Source organism: Anolis carolinensis, chromosome 4 (genome assembly GCF_035594765.1).
Source record: "Anolis carolinensis isolate JA03-04 chromosome 4, rAnoCar3.1.pri, whole genome shotgun sequence".
Lineage (NCBI taxonomy): Eukaryota > Metazoa > Chordata > Lepidosauria > Squamata > Dactyloidae > Anolis > Anolis carolinensis.
Window position 1 is genome coordinate 146,769,237 of NC_085844.1, and position 19,548 is coordinate 146,788,784.

Below are 19,548 nucleotides of genomic sequence, written 5' to 3' on the forward strand. Positions count from 1 at the left end.
AGCATTCCTTCCAAGGCTTTAGGGTTGAAACTTGGCTTTTCTTGACCGAAAAAATCAAATTCCTTAGGTCAGTGGTTCTCAGCCTGTGAGAACCCCAGGTATTTTGGCCTACAACTCCCAGAAATCCCAGCCAGTTTACCAGCTGCTAGAATTTTTGGGAGTTGAAGGCCAAAACATCTGGGAACCCACAGGTTGAGACACTGCTTTAGGTAGTTCAAAGCGTTCCAAGGAAGCAGGATGTCAGTGAGGAACAGGTGAGCTTTATGCTATCAATCGACCACATTTTGCACAAAGTGACAGAAAACACAGTACTCTGCCCGACTGAAAGCTGTAGGTATCTCTGATATTTTTAATGGTTGTGTAAAAGAAGGAATTTCAGCAAATCTTACTTGTGATACATCCAGGGAACAAGCAACAGGAGGCACCATTCCAAGATATGACTCTTTAGCGTGTTAGTTTAGAGTTAGCCATTTAATAATTTATTTTGATTGTTGTTTGGACAGCCCATTGAGCTTTTTCTTTTATTTCTTTTAAGAGAAGCCATAGATATATGATTTTTTTTTCAATCAATACTTCATCCCATCATTTCCCTCTAAATGGTTTTTAGTGATGGGGATAATTCTCAATGAGAACACAACCTCACGTCATGTCTCACATTTTTTCGTTCCTGCAAATTATTCCTCGGCTAGCTCCTCACACAACCAAGGAAGGAAACAAATCACCTGTGTCAGTCTGTTGCCACCAGTTCTAATTAGACGTGTTTATGGGGCTACTGACAATAAACCAACAGGATTACTGCTGTGGTCAAACACAGCTGCAAACGAGACCTTTCATAATCCACTGCAGTTGAAAGCTTGTTTCACGATCTTAATAAGCTGTCTTTCATCTGGCAATATAATGAATGCCCCTAGTTAAAAAGATGTTTAACTTTCTAGAGAACACAGAGTTTGTTTTGCTTTTTTGCTTATAGGATCTTCTTAGCTTTTTAGCCCTTGCTTTCGACTTGTATGGGATAACCCATGAGTTCGCAAGTGCTGAGTTTGCACTGTATGTTTGGTTTCCCAGTGATCAGATACGCTTATTTCCAAGTCAACAAAGGAGCATTTGATGTGGAGAGCTGCTCATTAGCATCGGAAAGGGAAGGCTGTTTCATTCTGTAGAAGATAAGGAACAATTGTAACAAAATGCAGCTTCCCACCAAATTCACTTATGACATCATAGACTCTCAACACTGTGGAAGTGAAACAAACTTGCTTTTAGGTACTAAATTTTCAGAGGGATTGTTTTTTTTTTTTTGGTTTTTTTTTTTCATTTTAGCACCTTTGCTGCCAAAGAGTGTTGGTGCCTCATCAAACTACAAACTACAAGATTCCATGGTATTGATCAATGACACTTAAAGTGGCATGGAGCTGCATTAATTCTATAGTGCAGATGCATTCTTAGACTAGGCAAAACAGATTGCCTAGCACAGGAATGCACAACTGCACAGGGGAGGAAGGGCAATTTTTCCATCCTGCCTCTTCCCCAGTTGACTACACTGGAAAATGACATATCCTCACTTCCAGGCATAGGAGCCGCAGTGGCACAATGGGTTAAACCCTTGCGCCAGCTGAACTGCTGACCTGAAGGTCGGTGTTTTGATCCAAGAGGTGGGGTGAGCTCCCATCTGTCAGCCCCAGCTTCCTATGCGGGGACATGAGAGAAGCCTCCCACAGGATGGTAACACATCCTGACGTCCTCTGGGCAATATCTCTGTAGACAGCCGATCCTCTCACACCAGAAGCGACTTGCAGCATATTCTCAATTTGACAGCCGATTCTCTCATAGCAGAAATGACTAGCAGTATATACTCAATTTGCTTCTGACATGATTAAAATTTTTTCCAGGCATCACATTTTTTCCATTTCTTTGGTGTTCTGGAAAGCTTTGGAGGCTCAGTGAAAGTACAACACTGTGGTTTGGGTACATTTTTAGCTATTTAGGAGCAAAAAAGAAATTACAGTAGAGTCTCACTTATCCAACATAAACGGACCGGCAGAACGTTGGATAAGCAAATATGTTGGATAATAAGGAGGGATTAAGGAATAGTCTATTAAACGTCAAATTACGTTATGATTTTACAAATTAATCACCAAGACATCATGTTTTACAACAAACTGACAGAAAAAGCAGTTCAATGCACAGTAACGTTATGTAGTAATTACTGTCTTTACGAATTTAGCACCAAAACATTGCAGTGTATGGAAAACATTGACTACGAAAACATTGGCTACTAACAAATTAACTACAAATAAAGATAGAATTGCATAAAATGAATTTACAGTAACAACATTGTCAGAAATTAAATGCGTAAAAAGTTCAGTCCTTGCTGCCTAGAGAAACAGTTGTGGATCTGGGCGGAAGGCAGACTGCGTTGGATAATCCAGATTGTTGGATAAGCGAATGTTGGATAAGTGAGACTCTACTGTACTCAAAAATTAGCTCAATGCTTTGGAGGGCTTCTGGTATTACATATAGGGGTCTCAAGGGCCTCTCCTAACATATGGGATTCCATCCGTCCTAGACATCCATAAGAAGAAATTAAGGACAGGCACAATATACTTACCACATTGAAAACTTATTATTTAAACTTCCCATGTGATATAAATGCATTTCAAAATACCTAAATGTAACAGAATCATGCATAAAGGGCAACATAATATCATATACCCATGTATCTCAGCAGAAAACAGATCTCTTTAGTCTGCGACATTTTGCACTTAATTGTTACATTCATTTCACATTTCAGCTTCCCTAACCCTCCAGAAGATTTTCGCAGTAGATCTCAAAGCTTCACTGTTTAAAAGGAAAAGGAGGGAGAGAAGGGAAAAATGAAAGAGTGATTTCCCATAAATTTGTACAGCCAGTTCTTCTCTCACCAGCAAGGGACTTCACAGCTGGACTCCAAGTAATTATTTGTGTTATTTTAAGAGCTTGGGTGTCTTGGACTGTTGAGATCAGAATGTATTCTTTGATGTTTGAGTATTTCTAGAACAATTAACAAAAACACACACGCTATTCAAGAATGGTCTTTATCCACTTATATCATGAATTTGATAATTTAGGTTTGGATGGAATGCAATCTCGAGTGCCCTTCCTAAATTTGAATTTGGACCCAAGGCTGAAAAGAGGTTTCTTACCTCTCTAAACCTCATGATAATACATTAGGACAAGAGGTCTCTTTTGTCACAGTGGCCTCATCTACATTGCCATATGATCCAGTTTCTGAATCCAGATTTTTCTGCTTTAAATTGTATTATGTGGCAGTATAGACTCATATAATCCAGTTAAAAGCAGATAATCTAGATTCAGAAATTGGTTTATATGGCAGCGAAGATACAGCCTAAGTTGCCACTCACTCTCCCAGCTTACAGTCTGTCTGGTAACAGCTGACACCTTCATATATCTAGATAACCCATTGGTGGTCAGAGGGAACAGATTCAAAATAAAAATACTTAGTGCAACTCTTCTGGGGTGCAACGGAAGACAGGCCAAATGAGCAACCACAAAGGGTAAATAGGCTCAGTGGCATTCACACAATGCACAGAATCCATTCTCCTTAACAGAGGGGAAGGCCGCTCGAGGTGGCCTTGTCCCGTTACTTTAAGAAGTTGCGGGATGCTCCACATTTTGTGGTGGTATGAAGAGTTGGGCTGCTTCCTATTTGGAAGTGGCCACAGCTACTGACATAGCCACCCGACTTTTCCTGGGCTCAGGCAGCCCAGGGACAGAGCACTTACCTCCCCCTGTCAATCTGGCCCTAGTGGTGACCACTGGACATAAAACTGGAGATTGTCATCATTAAGCATAATTACAACAAAGCAACAACAGAAAGATCAGAGAAGGGAGGGAGCAAGGAGGGAATAATGTCTAAAATATTAAAAATTAACTAGGTATTTTTAATTACAAAAATGTGAGTCAAGCACTGAAAGGGTTAAATTGATGCAATGACTCAGCAAAAGCTGTAGTTCAATATAAGCAATTGTGCCTGTAGCTTAGTAGGCCTCAGTGTGAGTAGGCCTGGTGTGAGAAGCCCCAGGTTAAAGGTCTTCTGTGTGAAGCTCCAGTGTGAAGGCTGCTGTGTGTAAAGCTACTGTGTAAAACTCCTGTATAAATTTGGTGTGAGAGGAGGTTCTGTGAGAGCGAAGCTGTTTATCTGCATGAGAGAGAAGAACCAGCATGGAAGCAAAGAAAGAAGTATAAAGAACTTAATTTGTGTTATGAAAACCTTATTTTTGTAAATAGTGCAACCATATTATGGGCCAGGCTGTGACGCAGCTGGCTAGTAACCAGCTGCAATAAATCACTACTGACCGAGAGGTCATGAGTTCGAAGCCCGGGTCGGGTTAAGCCCCCGACCATTAAATAGCCCGGCTTGCTGTTGACCTATGCAGCCCCGAAAGACAGTTGCATCTGTCAATTAGGGAAATTTAGGTACGCTTTATGCGGGAGGCTAATTTAACTAATTTACAACATCATAAAACTGCCAGCAAAACACAAGGAAAGGAATGAGGAAGTACAGCCACTAGTGGACAGTGAAGCAACAGCTCCCTCTGTGGCCGGAATCGTGAAGCTGGAAAAAAATGTTAAATGCCTCTGTGTCTGTCTATATATGTTGTTTGTATGTTGGCATTGAATGTTTGCCATATATGTGTTCATTGTAATCCGCCCTAAGTCCTCTTCGGGGTGAGAAGGGTGGAATATAAATACTGTAAATAAATAAATAAATAAATATTATTTTGCTACAAAGAAAAGCCTCTTAAGGAAGACATAACGTTGGTCTGTGTGTTTTCGTTATTTTTATCACTTTTGGCTACTGGTGCTGGGTCACGCTGCTGTTAATAAGTTACGCTGATGTGCATTTATGGGGAGGGTCTTTTTTTAATAAGCCCACCCACCCAACAAATAATTCCTCCTTTCTCATCTTCTCGTCTCTTCCATTATTTTGTCACTCTGACTAGCATTACTACAGGTGCTGAGCAACAGCCAACACCGGTTTCATGTCTGGTGGTCTTAGCTAAGGGTCAGATTGATAGGGGTAGGTAATGCTGGCAGTCTGGTGGTGCTAAACCTGTTCAGGCAGCACTGAGTTATGCGGTGCCATCCGAGCTGATGCAACGCACTGAGAACCCCTGCTGGTCCCTGAGCCAACTTGGTGGCTGGTTGTCTAGCCTTTGGCAGTGCTGATCTGGAGTACCTCACTCCGGATCATCATTGCCATTTTTGGCACATGTAGATAGGGAAGCTGAGGAACTCACGTGAAAAAAGAAAAAGGAAGCATCCTGCTATCCAGTGAGGTGGGAGGCAGGCTGGGGAAAAGGAGAAAGAGGAAGGGAAAGAAGTGGAAAGGAGAGGAGAGGATAAAAAAGCACGGAGAAGCAGAAGGATCAGGCAGGTAGGTACTGGAGGAGAGAAAAACACACATGTACAATCACACATATACACAGAAAGAAAAGCTAGAGAAGTGAAATATTACAGGGAGAAACAAAATAATGTGTTTTTTGTGGGAAAGAAGAACTTTAAGTTGAGTGACAAGAAAAAAAAATCTAGAGGGCATTTTGCCCAGGGCTCCCTAAACCTTGGCAGTGTCACTGATGAGGAATCAAACTGAAGCACTAAACCTAAAGAGGTCAAAAGGGTATCTCTATCATCCACCTAACAGGAATGCTGGTGACTCCATATACCAGTTATGCAAGAGTGCTCATAAGAACTGTGCTTGAAACTATTTTGTGGTTTACCCTCCAAATAATCTGCATTTTTCTGCACTGCAAGGTTTTTAAAAAAAGTTATCTCAATTGCCAAAAAGGTTAAGATGGAAATTAGTCCTGATCACTGCATCTCACTAATGATCTCTTTGTATTTTAAACCTGCTGTGATGGACAGAAGACTCAAGTCTCTCAAGGATGATGTGGAATCTGGAACAGGGCCTAGAAACCAAGCCCAGAATCATGAGCCCATCAAGACGTTGTAAGTCACATTATGATGAGCCTACTTCTTCCTTTGTTGAGAGTATAACCCAGCTGAATCTACAATTTTGAAGCCAGAATTACATGGAGCTTTCTAATTCATTTATATTTCTTTCTTGTGCATAAGTACTTCAAACTCTGTCTGGAGTCTTATTGTTCAGACTCATTGACCTGAGAAGGACAGATAAGGGGGCTCTGGTATTGTGCAAGGAACCAGACACCTTTGTATCTATATGTACATATATGTGTGTGTATATACATACACAAGGACACAGATTACCTCCATTTCAGCATTGGGGCTGCTAAAACAGGTGGGGCAGGGACAGAGGAGCAGCAAAATTGCTCAAAAGGGAGTAAAAAGTGAAACGGTTTAACAGGGGAACTTCAGGGATTTTATTGCCTAGTTGCAGAAGCCAGTGTAACCTGTACCAATATCTTTGGAAAGGGACAAACTGTAAATAATAGCAAACTTGTAAAAAGAAATGGCTATCTTACTCCAATACATCCGTAGTGATGGCGCCAACCTGGCTGGCAAGACATGTGTGTGTTGCAAAATGGTTTATCTTCTGGCCTGCCCAACTCCCTCACCCACTTCTGTAATGCAGACATAAGTGTGCTCTATGTGAGGTTCACTGGGAATATCCTGGACTCTCTCTAGGGGGAAGGAGTTGGAAGGGATTCAACCCTCCTCTCCACTTCATTCCTGAATAGAGGACGGCAGCACCTCTACAAACAGTGAATATTAAGGCCTTGGCTGTCACTTATAATAAGAGAAGGAACTGGATTATAGATAAAATTCTTTTCAGACAAGTTGTATCAGTTTCTTGCTATTTTGAAGATATTAAGGTTGGACTAGGGTGAAAATAGCAGAAAACGTGTAACAAACCTTACTGAAATAGCGCCCATAACATCTGCCAGGGGATAATTTGCAGAGGTAAACCAACTGTTTAGTGAGGGCTCTCAGACACAGATAGTATACTGTAGCTTTCAATGATGCAGAGGCCTTGCAGAAGTGATATAAAAATGGAGAGTTATGGTATCTAGGTCCTCACAGAGATATTAATGTGGCCTCTAAAACCTTGTCTATTGTGACCAATTTTCATTATATAGGTTCTAATAAATATTGCATACATCTTTGCCAATGTGCATCTGTAAAGATGACAAACATTGAAAATTGATGCAACTAGAACACTACCTGGTCTTGTGGTTACTAAGGTTTCAGAATGTCAAGCTTGAGGACAAACTATCTGGATGACTTGAAGTCTACCACATGGACTTTAGATTCTTGCCCTCCTTGTCTGTTGATATCCATTAGCACCGATGTAATCCAAGAAGCTGTAGACCTTACTACTTCTATAGAGCTAAAAAAGACAATCTTAACCCTGCAATGTATCACTAGTATCTAACCATCGATGCCAAGATTTCCCATTGTGTAGTTAGTAGCTTTTCAAACCTAAATCACCTTGCAAGTTATCTAAATTTTGGACTCTTATTTTAATATGGTTAATTTTGCCTATTTGCAATCCATGGGTTGTACTTCCTCATCTACACTCTAGCACAAGAGTAAATAATCTGTAGTCCTCCAGAAGATGGAATAGCCAACAACTCTCACTATACCTAATCCACCATTGCCCTAGTGAATAAACTACACTGGTTATCCATGAAGAGGGAGAAGAACATGGACCTGTTGGATCTTCTGGATCTCTCAACAGCATTCAGTACTATCATGTGTCTTTATTAGTCACTTGGTGGGCTTCCCATAGGGAGTAAACCATCACTATGGCTTCCGGCCCTCCTGGAGGGACAAACCCCCTAAAGTGACCATTTATCTGCCCTGCCTTGTAAAATTTGAGTGCTGCAAAGGTGACACAAAGCTCTCCATACTATCTTTTGAAGCCATGTCATATTACTTACACAAGTCAAGTCCATTAAGCCAAGTAATATCTATACCAGTAGTTCTCAACCTGGGGGTCCCCAGATGTTTTGGCCTTCAGCTCCCAGAAATCCTAACAGCTGGTAAACTGGCTGGGATTTCTGGGAGGCCAAAATACCTGGGAACCACAGGTTGAGAATCACTGATCTACATAAAATCTGTGTGATCAGTTATACTCATTTGCTTGACATGAACTGTGTTTTTAATATTAAGTCAACTTGGAAAGGCTTTAGGACATTATATCATCTCTCAAATAATCAAACCAATAAATCATATTCTACTATGTGATGCTACTACAGTTGGAGCATGTATCCTACACCTAACCCATTCTATCACATGTGCAAAAACACAATCATATACTTTTTTCTATTAAATAGCCAACATAGCTTTTCTTGATCATTATCTTGACAAATGTATCTCTACACTCTAATAACTGAGTTCCTTTCTGATTTCTGAAATACCTTATTTTAAGTATCTGATAATAAATGACGACCTGACCAAGCTTTGTGAGATAAGAAAGGAATGCTAAAATAAAAAATAAAAAAGTGAAATCAGTACACACACATTCCTGAAGAGAACCATGCATTCCAGAAATCCACTTGCATTTTTATTATCTGCTTTTTCTTCCTTTCCATGTTCTTGTGGTACTAGCTAATCTCAATTATCTAGATATTTGTTTTCTTTTAAAAGTTTTTGCATTGGCATTATTTTTCCTAATTCTATGGAGGTAGAGCAAGGTTAAAAACAAAAGAAAGCTCAGTAAACAAAACAAAACATTAAAGGCTAACTTTGAAATGATCATCTCTTGAGCATTTGTTTACAAATTGTAACTAAATCTCTCAAATCCCACATCAGTTACCAGTAAGGTTGGCCAAGCAATCCCAACAATGCACTCAAGGGTAGACTGAAGTAAAACATAATACAAAGCATCCAAGAACCGAAATGTTCTCAGTGCTGTGCTATAGATCAGAAACAGTGTAATCAACACTGTTTAAGAGGAAATGTGCCTCCATTAAAAAGAGCATACATTTGCATAACATTTGCAGGTTATCTTTTAAGTCTTTAGGTGCTCATTTACAAATAATTTCTCTGATTTAAAGAGAAAGATAATGCATCTCAAGAGTTCGCATGGTGAAGTGGTTTGAGTGTTGCACTAGGACCTTGCGAGACTAGGGTTCAAATCCCTGCTTGGCCATGGAAACATAATGACTGACCATGGGCAAATCACATCTTCTCAGCCTCAGAAAAAGGCAGGCAAACTCCCTGAACAACTCATGCTGAGAAAACCCTACAAGAGGATCACTTTAGGGCCAGAAATGACATGTAATCTTAGTCAAAAAGACAGTAATCAGATGAACTGTGTTCATTCTTTGTTCTGTTATTAACTACCCACGAGGAACGTCAAGGTCCTTGCTGATCTTTGTTCTTATAACTCTTTATCTTTGCTTAAACTGGACCACCCCGCTCAAGGATGTCTTCAATAAACAACTTTCCTGAATTCATCATAAATACAGGTTTCTGTCCATATATTTGCTCTCTTGAAAACCCCTTGTTCATTCCTTACATACTATGCCAACATAGCAGGGCTGGAATGTATGTATCCCTCCAAATGTTGCTCAAATGAAATTCCAAACAATGGTGTTGAGCACTGTAGTCACACAAAATCTGGAAGACCACATGATTCCTACCCAATGATACAGCAAATTCCTTAGGCAAAGAATGACCTATGAGAAAGCAAAGAGAACATTCTTCTTTTGATAGTATCTCAACCTGCTTACAGTACCAATAAAGAGCCAAGTTAGATATGGCCTTAAGTTCATAAATCAATTCAGACAAGGAGTATCCCTGATAAGATTCCTACAGTGCTGCCTGTTCTCATACCAACCCACTTGGTTAAGACATTTAGGAAGCCTGTTCCCAGTCTCACTTCCATCACATGGTCCATTAATCTAAAGATGGGAGAATCTTGTTTGTATGGTGGGTGCCTTTCTATTTCAGAAGACTTTCCTGACAACTGAGGAATTATCTTCCAGAGCTGCAGTATATATGAAGTATCTCTCCTAAGCTCTGATCATGAATTTAGAACATAAGCAGATGTTATTGGACTGCATATACCCTGACAAGTGCAAACAATAATGATACAATCCAAAATATCAGAGGGGCTTCACCTTGTGAATCACCATGAGAAATAGACATGAAAGGCCATCCAATTGCTTTGGTAAAGAGTTGATATACCACTTGGATCTTACCCCAATAAAGAAGCGTAGAAGTGCATTTTATGTTAAAGTGTAGGCAGAATATGGAGCAGGAAGTATATGGTTTTCCTTTGTTTTAAAGGCAGCCATACAGAAAGGACATGCTAAATTGGGACCATAGCACTGCCACCTTAGTCCCAACCACTAATGAACATACTTCCTTGTTTTATCTCACATACACATGCAGTAGAGTCTCACTTATCCAACATAAACGGGCCGGCAAAACATTGGATAAGCAAATATGTTGGATAATAAGGAGGGATTAAGGAAAAGCCTATTAAACATCAAATTAGGTTATGATTTTACAAATTAAACACCAAAACATCATGTTTTACAAGAAATTGACGGAAAAAGCAGTTCAATACACAGTAATGTTATGTAGTAATTACTGTATTTACAAATTTAGCACCAAAATATCACAATATATTGAAAACTTTGACTACAAAAATGCGTTGGATAATCCAGAATGTTGGATAAGCGAGTCTTGGATAAGTGAGACTCTACTGTATATCACAACCTTTTTCAATAAAGACAACCATCTTCACAGGCCTCATACATCATGGTAATCACATCTAGGCAACTACTATATGTGAGGACCCTTCCACACAGCCATATAACCCAGAATATCAAGGCAGAAAATCCCACAATATTTGCTTTGAACTGGGTTATTTGAGTTCAAATTACCATATATTCCAACTCAAAGCAGAAAATGTGGGATTTTATGTTCAGCTCTGTGGAAGGGACCTCAGTTGGGCTTTGAATATTCAGCATTTGCCTGAGAACACCAACAGTCCAAGATGAATTTTGTGAAGGACCTAATATTGATTATACAGTCTGAGTATCCCTTATCCAAAATGCTTAAGACTAGAAGTATTTTTTGGATTTTCAATTTTGGAATAACTGCATTTGCATGCACATACATAATGAAATGTCTTAAGAGAAGGGACCCAAGTTTAGACGTGAAACTCATTTATGTTTCACATGAACCTTATACACATAGCCAGAAGGTAATTTTATACAACATTTTAATGATTTTGTGCATGAAACAAAGTTTGTGTACATTGAACCATCAGAAAGCAATGACATCACTATCCCAATCACCAATGTGGACAATTCTGGAGCATTTCAGATTTCAGAATTCTAAATAAGTGATACTCAATCTACGCATGGGTACATTTTCCCAGGTCTTACATTTTCTGGATATGCCTGAATTCTGGTAATCACATTTAGGAAAATAACAACATTCTCTAGAACAGTGGTTCTCAATCTGGGGGTTGGGACCCCTGGGGGAGTCATGAGGGGGGGGGGGGGTCAGAGGGGTTGCCAAAGACCATCAGAAAACACATATCTCAGGAACCCCTTTGGCAGAGAAAATTGGATGTAGGTGAACTACAACTCCAAATCTCAAGATCAATGCACATCAAACCCTTCCAGTATTTTTTATTGGTCATGGGAGTTCTGTGTGTCAAGTTTGGTTCAATTCCATCATAGAGGGAGTTCAGAATGCTCTTTGATTGTAGATAAACTATAAATCTCAGAAACTACAACTCACAAATTCCAAGGTCTATTTTCCCCAAACTCCACCAGTGTTCACATTTGGGCATATTGAGTATTCGTGCTAAGTCTGGTCCCGATCAATTATTGTTTGAGTCCACAGTGCTCTGGATGTAGGTGAACTACAACTCCAAAACTCAAGGTCTATGCCCACCAAACCCTTCCAGTATTTTAAATTGGTCATGGGAGTTCTGTGTGTCAAGTTTGGTTCAATTCCATCATTGGTGGAGTTCAGAATGCTCTTTAATTGTAGATGAACTATAAATCCCAGAAACTACAACTCACTAATGACAAAATCAATCCGCCCAACCCCATCAGTATTCAAATTTGAGAATATTGTGTATTTGTGCCAATTTGGTCCAGTGAATGAAAATACATCCTGCATATCAGATATTTACATTACGATTCATAACAGTAGCAAAATTACAGTTATTGAGTAGCAACAGAAATAATTTTATGGTGGAGGGTGTCACCACAACATGAGGATCTGTATTAAAGGGGCCACGGCACTAGGAAGGTTGAGAACCACTACTCTAGAGTATCATGGAGCTTTTGGACCTTTCCAAAATGTACCTTAGAATGATCAACATAGAAATGTTCATTCATTTCATTATGAATTCTATCTAACATTGAGGTGTGCTATTTTTCTAGCCTTCCAGAATCCTTTGACTACATCTCCCATCACCCAAACCAGTATGGCCTATGTTGACTGGAGATGACTGGAATTGTACCAGCTTTACATGCTGAAGCGTATCAGCTTCAAGAAAGCTGTCCCAGCCCTTTCCAAAGTCACGTTTGATCACTTAGAGAGGAATGGCACCTCATTTACAAGAACCCTTTCTTTCTTCTTTACGGCATTCATTTAGTGCAAAGGATTTTTAAAGCCCTGAAACGAATGCACAGAACTATTGTTCAGCAGGGTCTCCAGAAGTCATCCTTTTCCCACACACCCTTCTGTCTCTTCTGCCGAGGCAGCATTAATCATCTGTAGCCAGCATGGAAATGGGATTAACGTGAGCCACCCTGAGAGATGATGATGTACGGCATCTTTTTAAGAGTTTCCAGGGCGAAGGGATTCCACTGCCTCCCCCATGACTCAATGGCTGTGGGCTGGTGGTGAATGATACCATCACATAATGCATCACCTACCCTGGTTTTTGACATTAAATCAGTTTGTGGTTAAAATAACCTAAAAAGTAATGGTTCATTTTAAGATTATAGGGAAAGGTGGATATTTCCATGCTGAACACAGATATACCATATGTTAATAATTCAAATCCCCCAAATGAGGCAATCAAAATGTTTTAGACTTTAAAAAATGATGATGTAGGATTCAGCTACACTGCAGAATCACACTGCAAGATTGCATCACTTTAATTGCCATAGCTTTTTTTTTCCTGTGTCAGGAGCGTTGCTACTGGTGTGAGAGAATTGGACATCTGCAAAGACGTTGCCCAGGAGATGCCCAAATGTTTTGATATTTTTACCATCCTTGAGAGAGGCTTCTCTCATGTCCCTGCATGGAGCTGGAGCTGATAGAGGGAGCTCATCCACACTCTCCTCAGGTTGGATTTGAACGGCAACCTTCAGGTCATCAACTCAACCTTCAAGTCAGCAGTCCTGCTGGCACAAGGGTTCAACCCACTGCACCACCAGGGGCTCCTATTGCCTTTGCTCAATGCTATGGAATTAGGGGAGTTTTAGTTTTAACAAGATCTTTAAATCTCTCAGTCAAAGAGTGCTGGTGACTCACCAAACTACAACTCCTATCACTGCATAGCTTTGAGCCATGGTAGTAAAAGTGATGTTGAACTGCATTAATTCTACAGTGTAGATGCACCCTAGGAGTCTGCAGACCACCTGGTCATTAAAAATCACTGGTGACTGTGCACAAGTCATACTCTCTCATCCCCTCATGGAGGCAAAGGCAATCCAACCTGGAATAGGATTGCCACAAAGTGGAAGTCAGAAAACTACCAAAACACTTACCAAAACATTGTGCATGTACAAGGAAGCCTTTCTATACATGTACAGCAGTGGTGCCCAACCTTTATGTGACCAGGGACCACTCTCCAACATTGGTACCAAAAGGGTTATGAATCAGTTTTGGATCAACTTTAGATTCAGTTTGGTTATTTGGATTGCTAATTCAGAAACCTGCATTGGATAGACCACATCAGCTCTAGTTTCTGATACAGAACATATGCCAACCAGTAGTCGCCATCTACTCACCCACAGAAAACCATATTTAATAATCCAGAGCTGATGTGGTCTATCCAATGTGATTTTCTGAATCAGCACCCCAAATAACCCCAGGAACAGGCCTAAAAACGAAGACACCAAGGCGCCCTACTTACAGTCACCACATGGAAGAGCTCTGCTCAAGGGGAGGAAAGAGGAAGAGAAGCAGCAGTCAGGAGGCTTGTTGTCGTGCCTTTCATGTGTAGTCAGTCTCTCCCCTCCTGACATCCCTGTTGCCTCAACACTATAAGAGGGGTTCACAAGACCAACCACTCTTGTTACAACGGTGTAGTAACGGTGAGGCCATGGACCCTATTTTAGTTCTTGGAGACCATTGGTGGTCCACGGACCACTGGTTGGGACCCATTGATGTGCAGGTTTTATGCAGTGAGCCCATTAAGGAAATGCAAATTTAGCAATCTTCTCCTCTTACAAGTAGAAGGAATTTCAAGTGAGAAGATTGTTTGCATGTTTGCAGCAAAATCACTGCATATTACATTTTAACATTCAGATAATCGTTTGACAAATGGAAATACTATATTTTAAACTGATTGGCTTTTTTGTAAGCTTAATTTCGTAATCAAAATGCATCAAGCAGGAGTTATTTATGTTGTTACCTATAAAGTCCTTTCATAGTAAGAGATAACAATTTTTTCTGGTTCCTTCATCTGTGACTCTGCCCCTGCCAGTGAACATGGTCTCAATGATTAATACCTTTCAAAAATACAAATATCACGCCTCAAAGAAAATCAGATCACACAGAGATCTAATTTCTCCCCAATGTTTGGGAAACTAATTTTTTTTTTTGTACAAATGTTCCTCCAACCATGGAGACCCCACTTAACTGAGACTGGTAAAGAATTCAGTCAAAACTAAACTTCACAATAAAGAATGCTCATGCAACCTAGAATATGAGATTTGATGTACGCTGTGAGAATACAAATGAGCCGAGGACAGTCATGTAATCCTACTTTGAGGAAATCTGGCCTATGAATTAAATAAATAAAAGCATTAACAAAAGTGAACATTCCATATGTGGGGTTTGTCTCCAAAAGGTGCCAATCCAAAAAAAAAAGAAAAGAAAAAGAAAGATGAGTTATAGGTGGCAGCACATTGTTGATTAGGAGTCGAATATTATGTACAGATCAAAACTATCAAAATGTATCAAATCACTTCAAGTACAGGGCTTGGAAAATTGCATTTTATAGCTAAAGAATGTATATCCTCAGCATGTCTTTTTTATTCTTATAAAATTTGTTCAGGTGCATTTTGTACCTTTTGAATGAACAGATCTACAATTTAGCCTAAATATCTTTCTCTTTATAAAGGACCTACAACATGAGGATGCTGGTAAATCCCATCCCTTTTCCTCTACCATGTCCTGGCTCTGCCATGCAAGGCTGTGCTGAAGTATACAAACTTCTCAGTTCCCCCATATAAGGGGCCTCAGTGGAGCAATGGGTTAAACCCTTGTGCTGCTGAACTGCTGACCTGAAGCTTGGCGGTTCAAATCCACGGGACAGGGTGAGCTCCTGCTGTAAGCCCTAGCTCCTGTCAACCTAGCAGTTTGAAAACATGCAAATGTGAGTAGATAAATAGGCACTGCTTTGGCGGCAAAGGCATAAGATGCTTCAAGCAGTCATGCCACTCACATGACAAGGAGGTGACAATACAGGCTCCTTGGCTTGCAAATGGAAATGGAGAAGAGTACCTCCCCCAGAGCCAGAGATGAGCACTGCTTACAAAGCTGGAAATGAAAGGAGAAGACTTTGTCTTTGTTTGTGTATGTGTCTCTCACTGTAGTGTAACAAGGTATTGAATGTTTGCCTTTTATCTGTTTACACTGTAATCCACTCTGAGTACCCATGGAGAGAAGGCAGAATATAAATAAATTATTATTTTATTATGACACAGCAAACAAAATAGATATGCTGGATTTCGTATCACAAAATCACAAGTCGAACACTTCCCAAGTGTGTGATGTATTGTATTATTATTAATTATTAATTATTATTATTGGAGCCCCTGGTGGCGTAATGGGTTACACCCTTGTTCTGGCAGAACTGCTGGCCAACAGGTCGGCAGATCGAATCCAGTGAAAGCAGGTGAGCTCCCTCTGTAAGCTCCAGCTCCCCGTGTGAGGACATGAGAAAAGTCTCCCATAAAGGATGGTAAAACATCAAACATGTTGGCATCCCCTTGCAAAGGGCCAATTCTCTCACACCAGAAGCAACTTGCAATTTCTCAAGTCATTTCAAGTTGCAGTCTCAAAAGTTATTATTATTATTATTGTTATTATTTTCAGTATGCCAGAGACTGCCTAGCCAAATCATGAGCTACCACTTTAGCCAGTCTAAATTCTCAATTCTCTAATATCCTTGCTTCTGGACAATAACTGTGGCAGCTGCTCTCATGAGTGGCAACAACTATTCCCCTGCCAATTCTGCTCATGCCAGCGGTGCCAGGGCCTTGGTAGGAGGCGGTTGTGTGAAAGGGAAGATAGCAATCTCCATGAACCAATGGGAAAGTCAGGGAGATCATGCCTTTGCTTCTCAGTTTTTCCATAATGTTAATCCTAATGAAACAGGCATGTAATATGCTGAACCAAAGGATCTGGAGTAAATTGTTTTGCTCGCCTTATTTTTATGTCAAGGCATAGCTCCACTTTCATGTCCTCAGGATCTGCAATAAGACAGAAGGTCCAATATCTCAAGATTACAATAGTGACAGGGAAATAGTTAGAAAATTTTGAAAGATGCATTTTATATGTCAGATGCTTATTAATTTTTTTGTATTGTGAAAGTCAAACACATTTGCTAAACTATTTTTCTTTGTTGGACACAAAAATTATCTCAATCACCACAGTTGTGGTTGTGAATTTTGGTTCCAAATAGTGCTTGCCCATAGAGGAGAGCAGGCAAATATATTCATGCATGTTTCTTGTAGGGAATTAAAGTAAAAAGTATGAGGTTTTTTTGCCAGTTCCCTATTTAATCTAGTGATCTATTTTAAGTCAATATCTACTAGATAAATGACTGTTGGTAGAAAAGCAAGCTAATTAAAGATGTAAAACATTTCTCTCTAATCAATGCCTCTCATATGTGTTGACTACAACCCCTGGATATGTTGTCTGAGGATAATGGAAGCTGCAGTCCAGCACATTGGGACTGGACTGTGTTGGAGAAGGATACTATGGCTGGATCTACACTGCCATATAATCCAGATTATCAAAGCAGATAATCCACATTATCTGCTTTCAATTGGATTATAAAAGTCTACACTGCTATATAATCCAGTCCAAAGCAGATAATCTGAATTGTATATGACGGTGTAGATGGAGCCTATAACAGGTCAGCATGCAGTACAATTGTTATATTGATGGGAGATCCATTCCAAGAAACACATCTCCCCTATCGATATGTGAAACAATGGATAATAGTAAACCTTATATTTTGGCTATACTTGGGCTGGAATCTTACCATAAAATCACACTGGAGGACCTAGAGAGGTCCAAAAACACTTCTGGGGAGGGGCAATATTATTTGTAGTATAGGGAGGTAAAACTGTGGATACTGACTCTACAGATAAAGGGGCTGTAATGTATTTATTATCATAAACATTTCTATATATCGCAACTATTCAAAGTGAAAAAGATAAGAAAAACTGCAGTTAACAGGTAGGTACATGGCAGCTGGTAGTTTCTTACAAGCAAGTCTAGAGCTTCAGATCGCAAAATAAAATGCCCGAGTTAAAATAAGGAACGGAAAAAAGAAAGGAGATGAGAATACATTGAGCAGCATATTCATACACAAAATTACTCAAAATTAAGTCTCACTGAGATGAATGAATTTTACTTGCAAGATAAATTGGCACAAGACCGCCAGCTTGTTTTTGAAATGGGAGAAACGTATAAAATTTCACTTGAGTATTGCTGGAAATAAGCTTGGCCAGCATTAATAACAGGTCAAATTTTAACAAGAGTTACCTGCTAAAGAAGTTGTCATTTTTCTTGTTTTTCTGGGGATACTCCTCTATGATATTTTGAATTGAAGGTCCTTGTGGTCGGAGCCCTTTGCAATATGGTGAAGTCCCCATATGGTGAAGGGGGTCAGAAGATCCAACAGGAATGGGCCCCCTTTTCTTCCTTGGGAGAGTGCCATGGATTGAAACATCTTGACATATGCCGGAGCGATGATCAGCAGCCAGGGATGGTTTGCTGGTCAAAAGGTCCATAGACGAGGCCAAGGAAAATTCGTGGCTCATCTGCATATTCCTTGGGAGACTTGCAAATTTCCCAGCTGCTATCATTCTCAACTCTAGGAAACAAAAATTGCACATAGCAGAGGTTAGGAAGGAGTATAATGGCCTGTGATGATCAGGACACAGTAAATTAACAGATGTTGCATCCTAGCACCGAGACACCATTTTGCCCAGCACCACCAGTAATAAAATATTTATTGAAGAAAGTCTATAAAAAGGAAAAAAAAGAGCAAATCCAAAAGAGGCAGTCAGGATATAAAAAGCAATACAAAAAAATAAGCCAGAGTTCAGTAGCAGTAATCCAATAATGTCAGGGTAAATCCCAGAACCAAGGAATCAGAAAACACAGAATTAATCCAAGGTATTTCCATGAACATGAACACATCAATCAATCTAAGGTAAACTCTTGAAAGGTACATAAGCACAAACAGAAACATGAAACAAGAATCTTGACAATACAGGAACCCGGAATTTGGAAAAACGAATAGGAAACTGATCCCCATTAGCAACATTGTTTCCTCTCAGATGCTTGAAGCCAAACTATTTAATAGCCAGGCTCCCATGAGATCATGCCTAATGCACCTGGACTTCAAGGTCTTATCTCGAATCCGTTGGGAAGACCTAGTTTGTCTGCTTTTCACACCCTGCATTCTCAAATCTAATCTACACTCTCTTGAAACCTCCTCATCTTCCCAAGGCCTTTTCTCAAGGGAACTGGTACTTTCCGTTTCCCCTGTTGCCTGGGAATGATCTAAAGAATTCCAAACATCAGTCTTGTCAGCCTACAATTCCCCCTGAACACTCACATATGCCCTTTTGGAACCCATCATCCCCCTCATCCTCTGAACATTCAGAAAAATCCTTTGATGCTTGCCAGACTATAACAACAAATCCCATTCGGATTGCTTGTTCATCTTAAACTAGATTTTTAAAAATACAAAGGAGGAGAAAAAACAGCAGCAACATGTCCTGACACTAAGATTTCATAGGCTGAGAACTAAGAAAAGGCCACCATAAATACAGGCAGTCCCCAAGTTACAAACATTATTCATAGTTAGGAACGGGGGGGTGAGACAACAGGAAATGAGAGACATCTACTGCAAGAAAGGGAAATTCATTCCGGAAAAGTCATCATGGGGAAAAAGTGAATCCATTGAAGCTTTTTCACCATTCCTTGTTTCCACACAAGCCATTTTTTTCAGAATCCAACTGTCCCAGGGACAGAAAGTGAGGTGAAATCTTCTGAACAGGGGCAAAGACAGCAAAACAAACACCACAGGGGTGTTACTCTTTCCCTATG

At 40.0% G+C, this 19,548-nt stretch overlaps 1 protein-coding gene across 2 annotated transcripts in view; it reads right to left on the reverse strand.

Annotated features, from left to right (window-relative positions):
- Positions 1-19,548, reverse strand: part of bcar3 (BCAR3 adaptor protein, NSP family member) — a 189,972-nt gene that overhangs the window by 77,871 nt on the left and 92,553 nt on the right. For both annotated transcript variants that reach the window (XM_008109173.3, XM_003220054.4), the window contains one exon: positions 17,974-18,304. In XM_008109173.3, the coding sequence (XP_008107380.2) occupies positions 17,974-18,304 (331 nt within the window). The remainder of the gene's footprint in view (positions 1-17,973; positions 18,305-19,548) is intronic.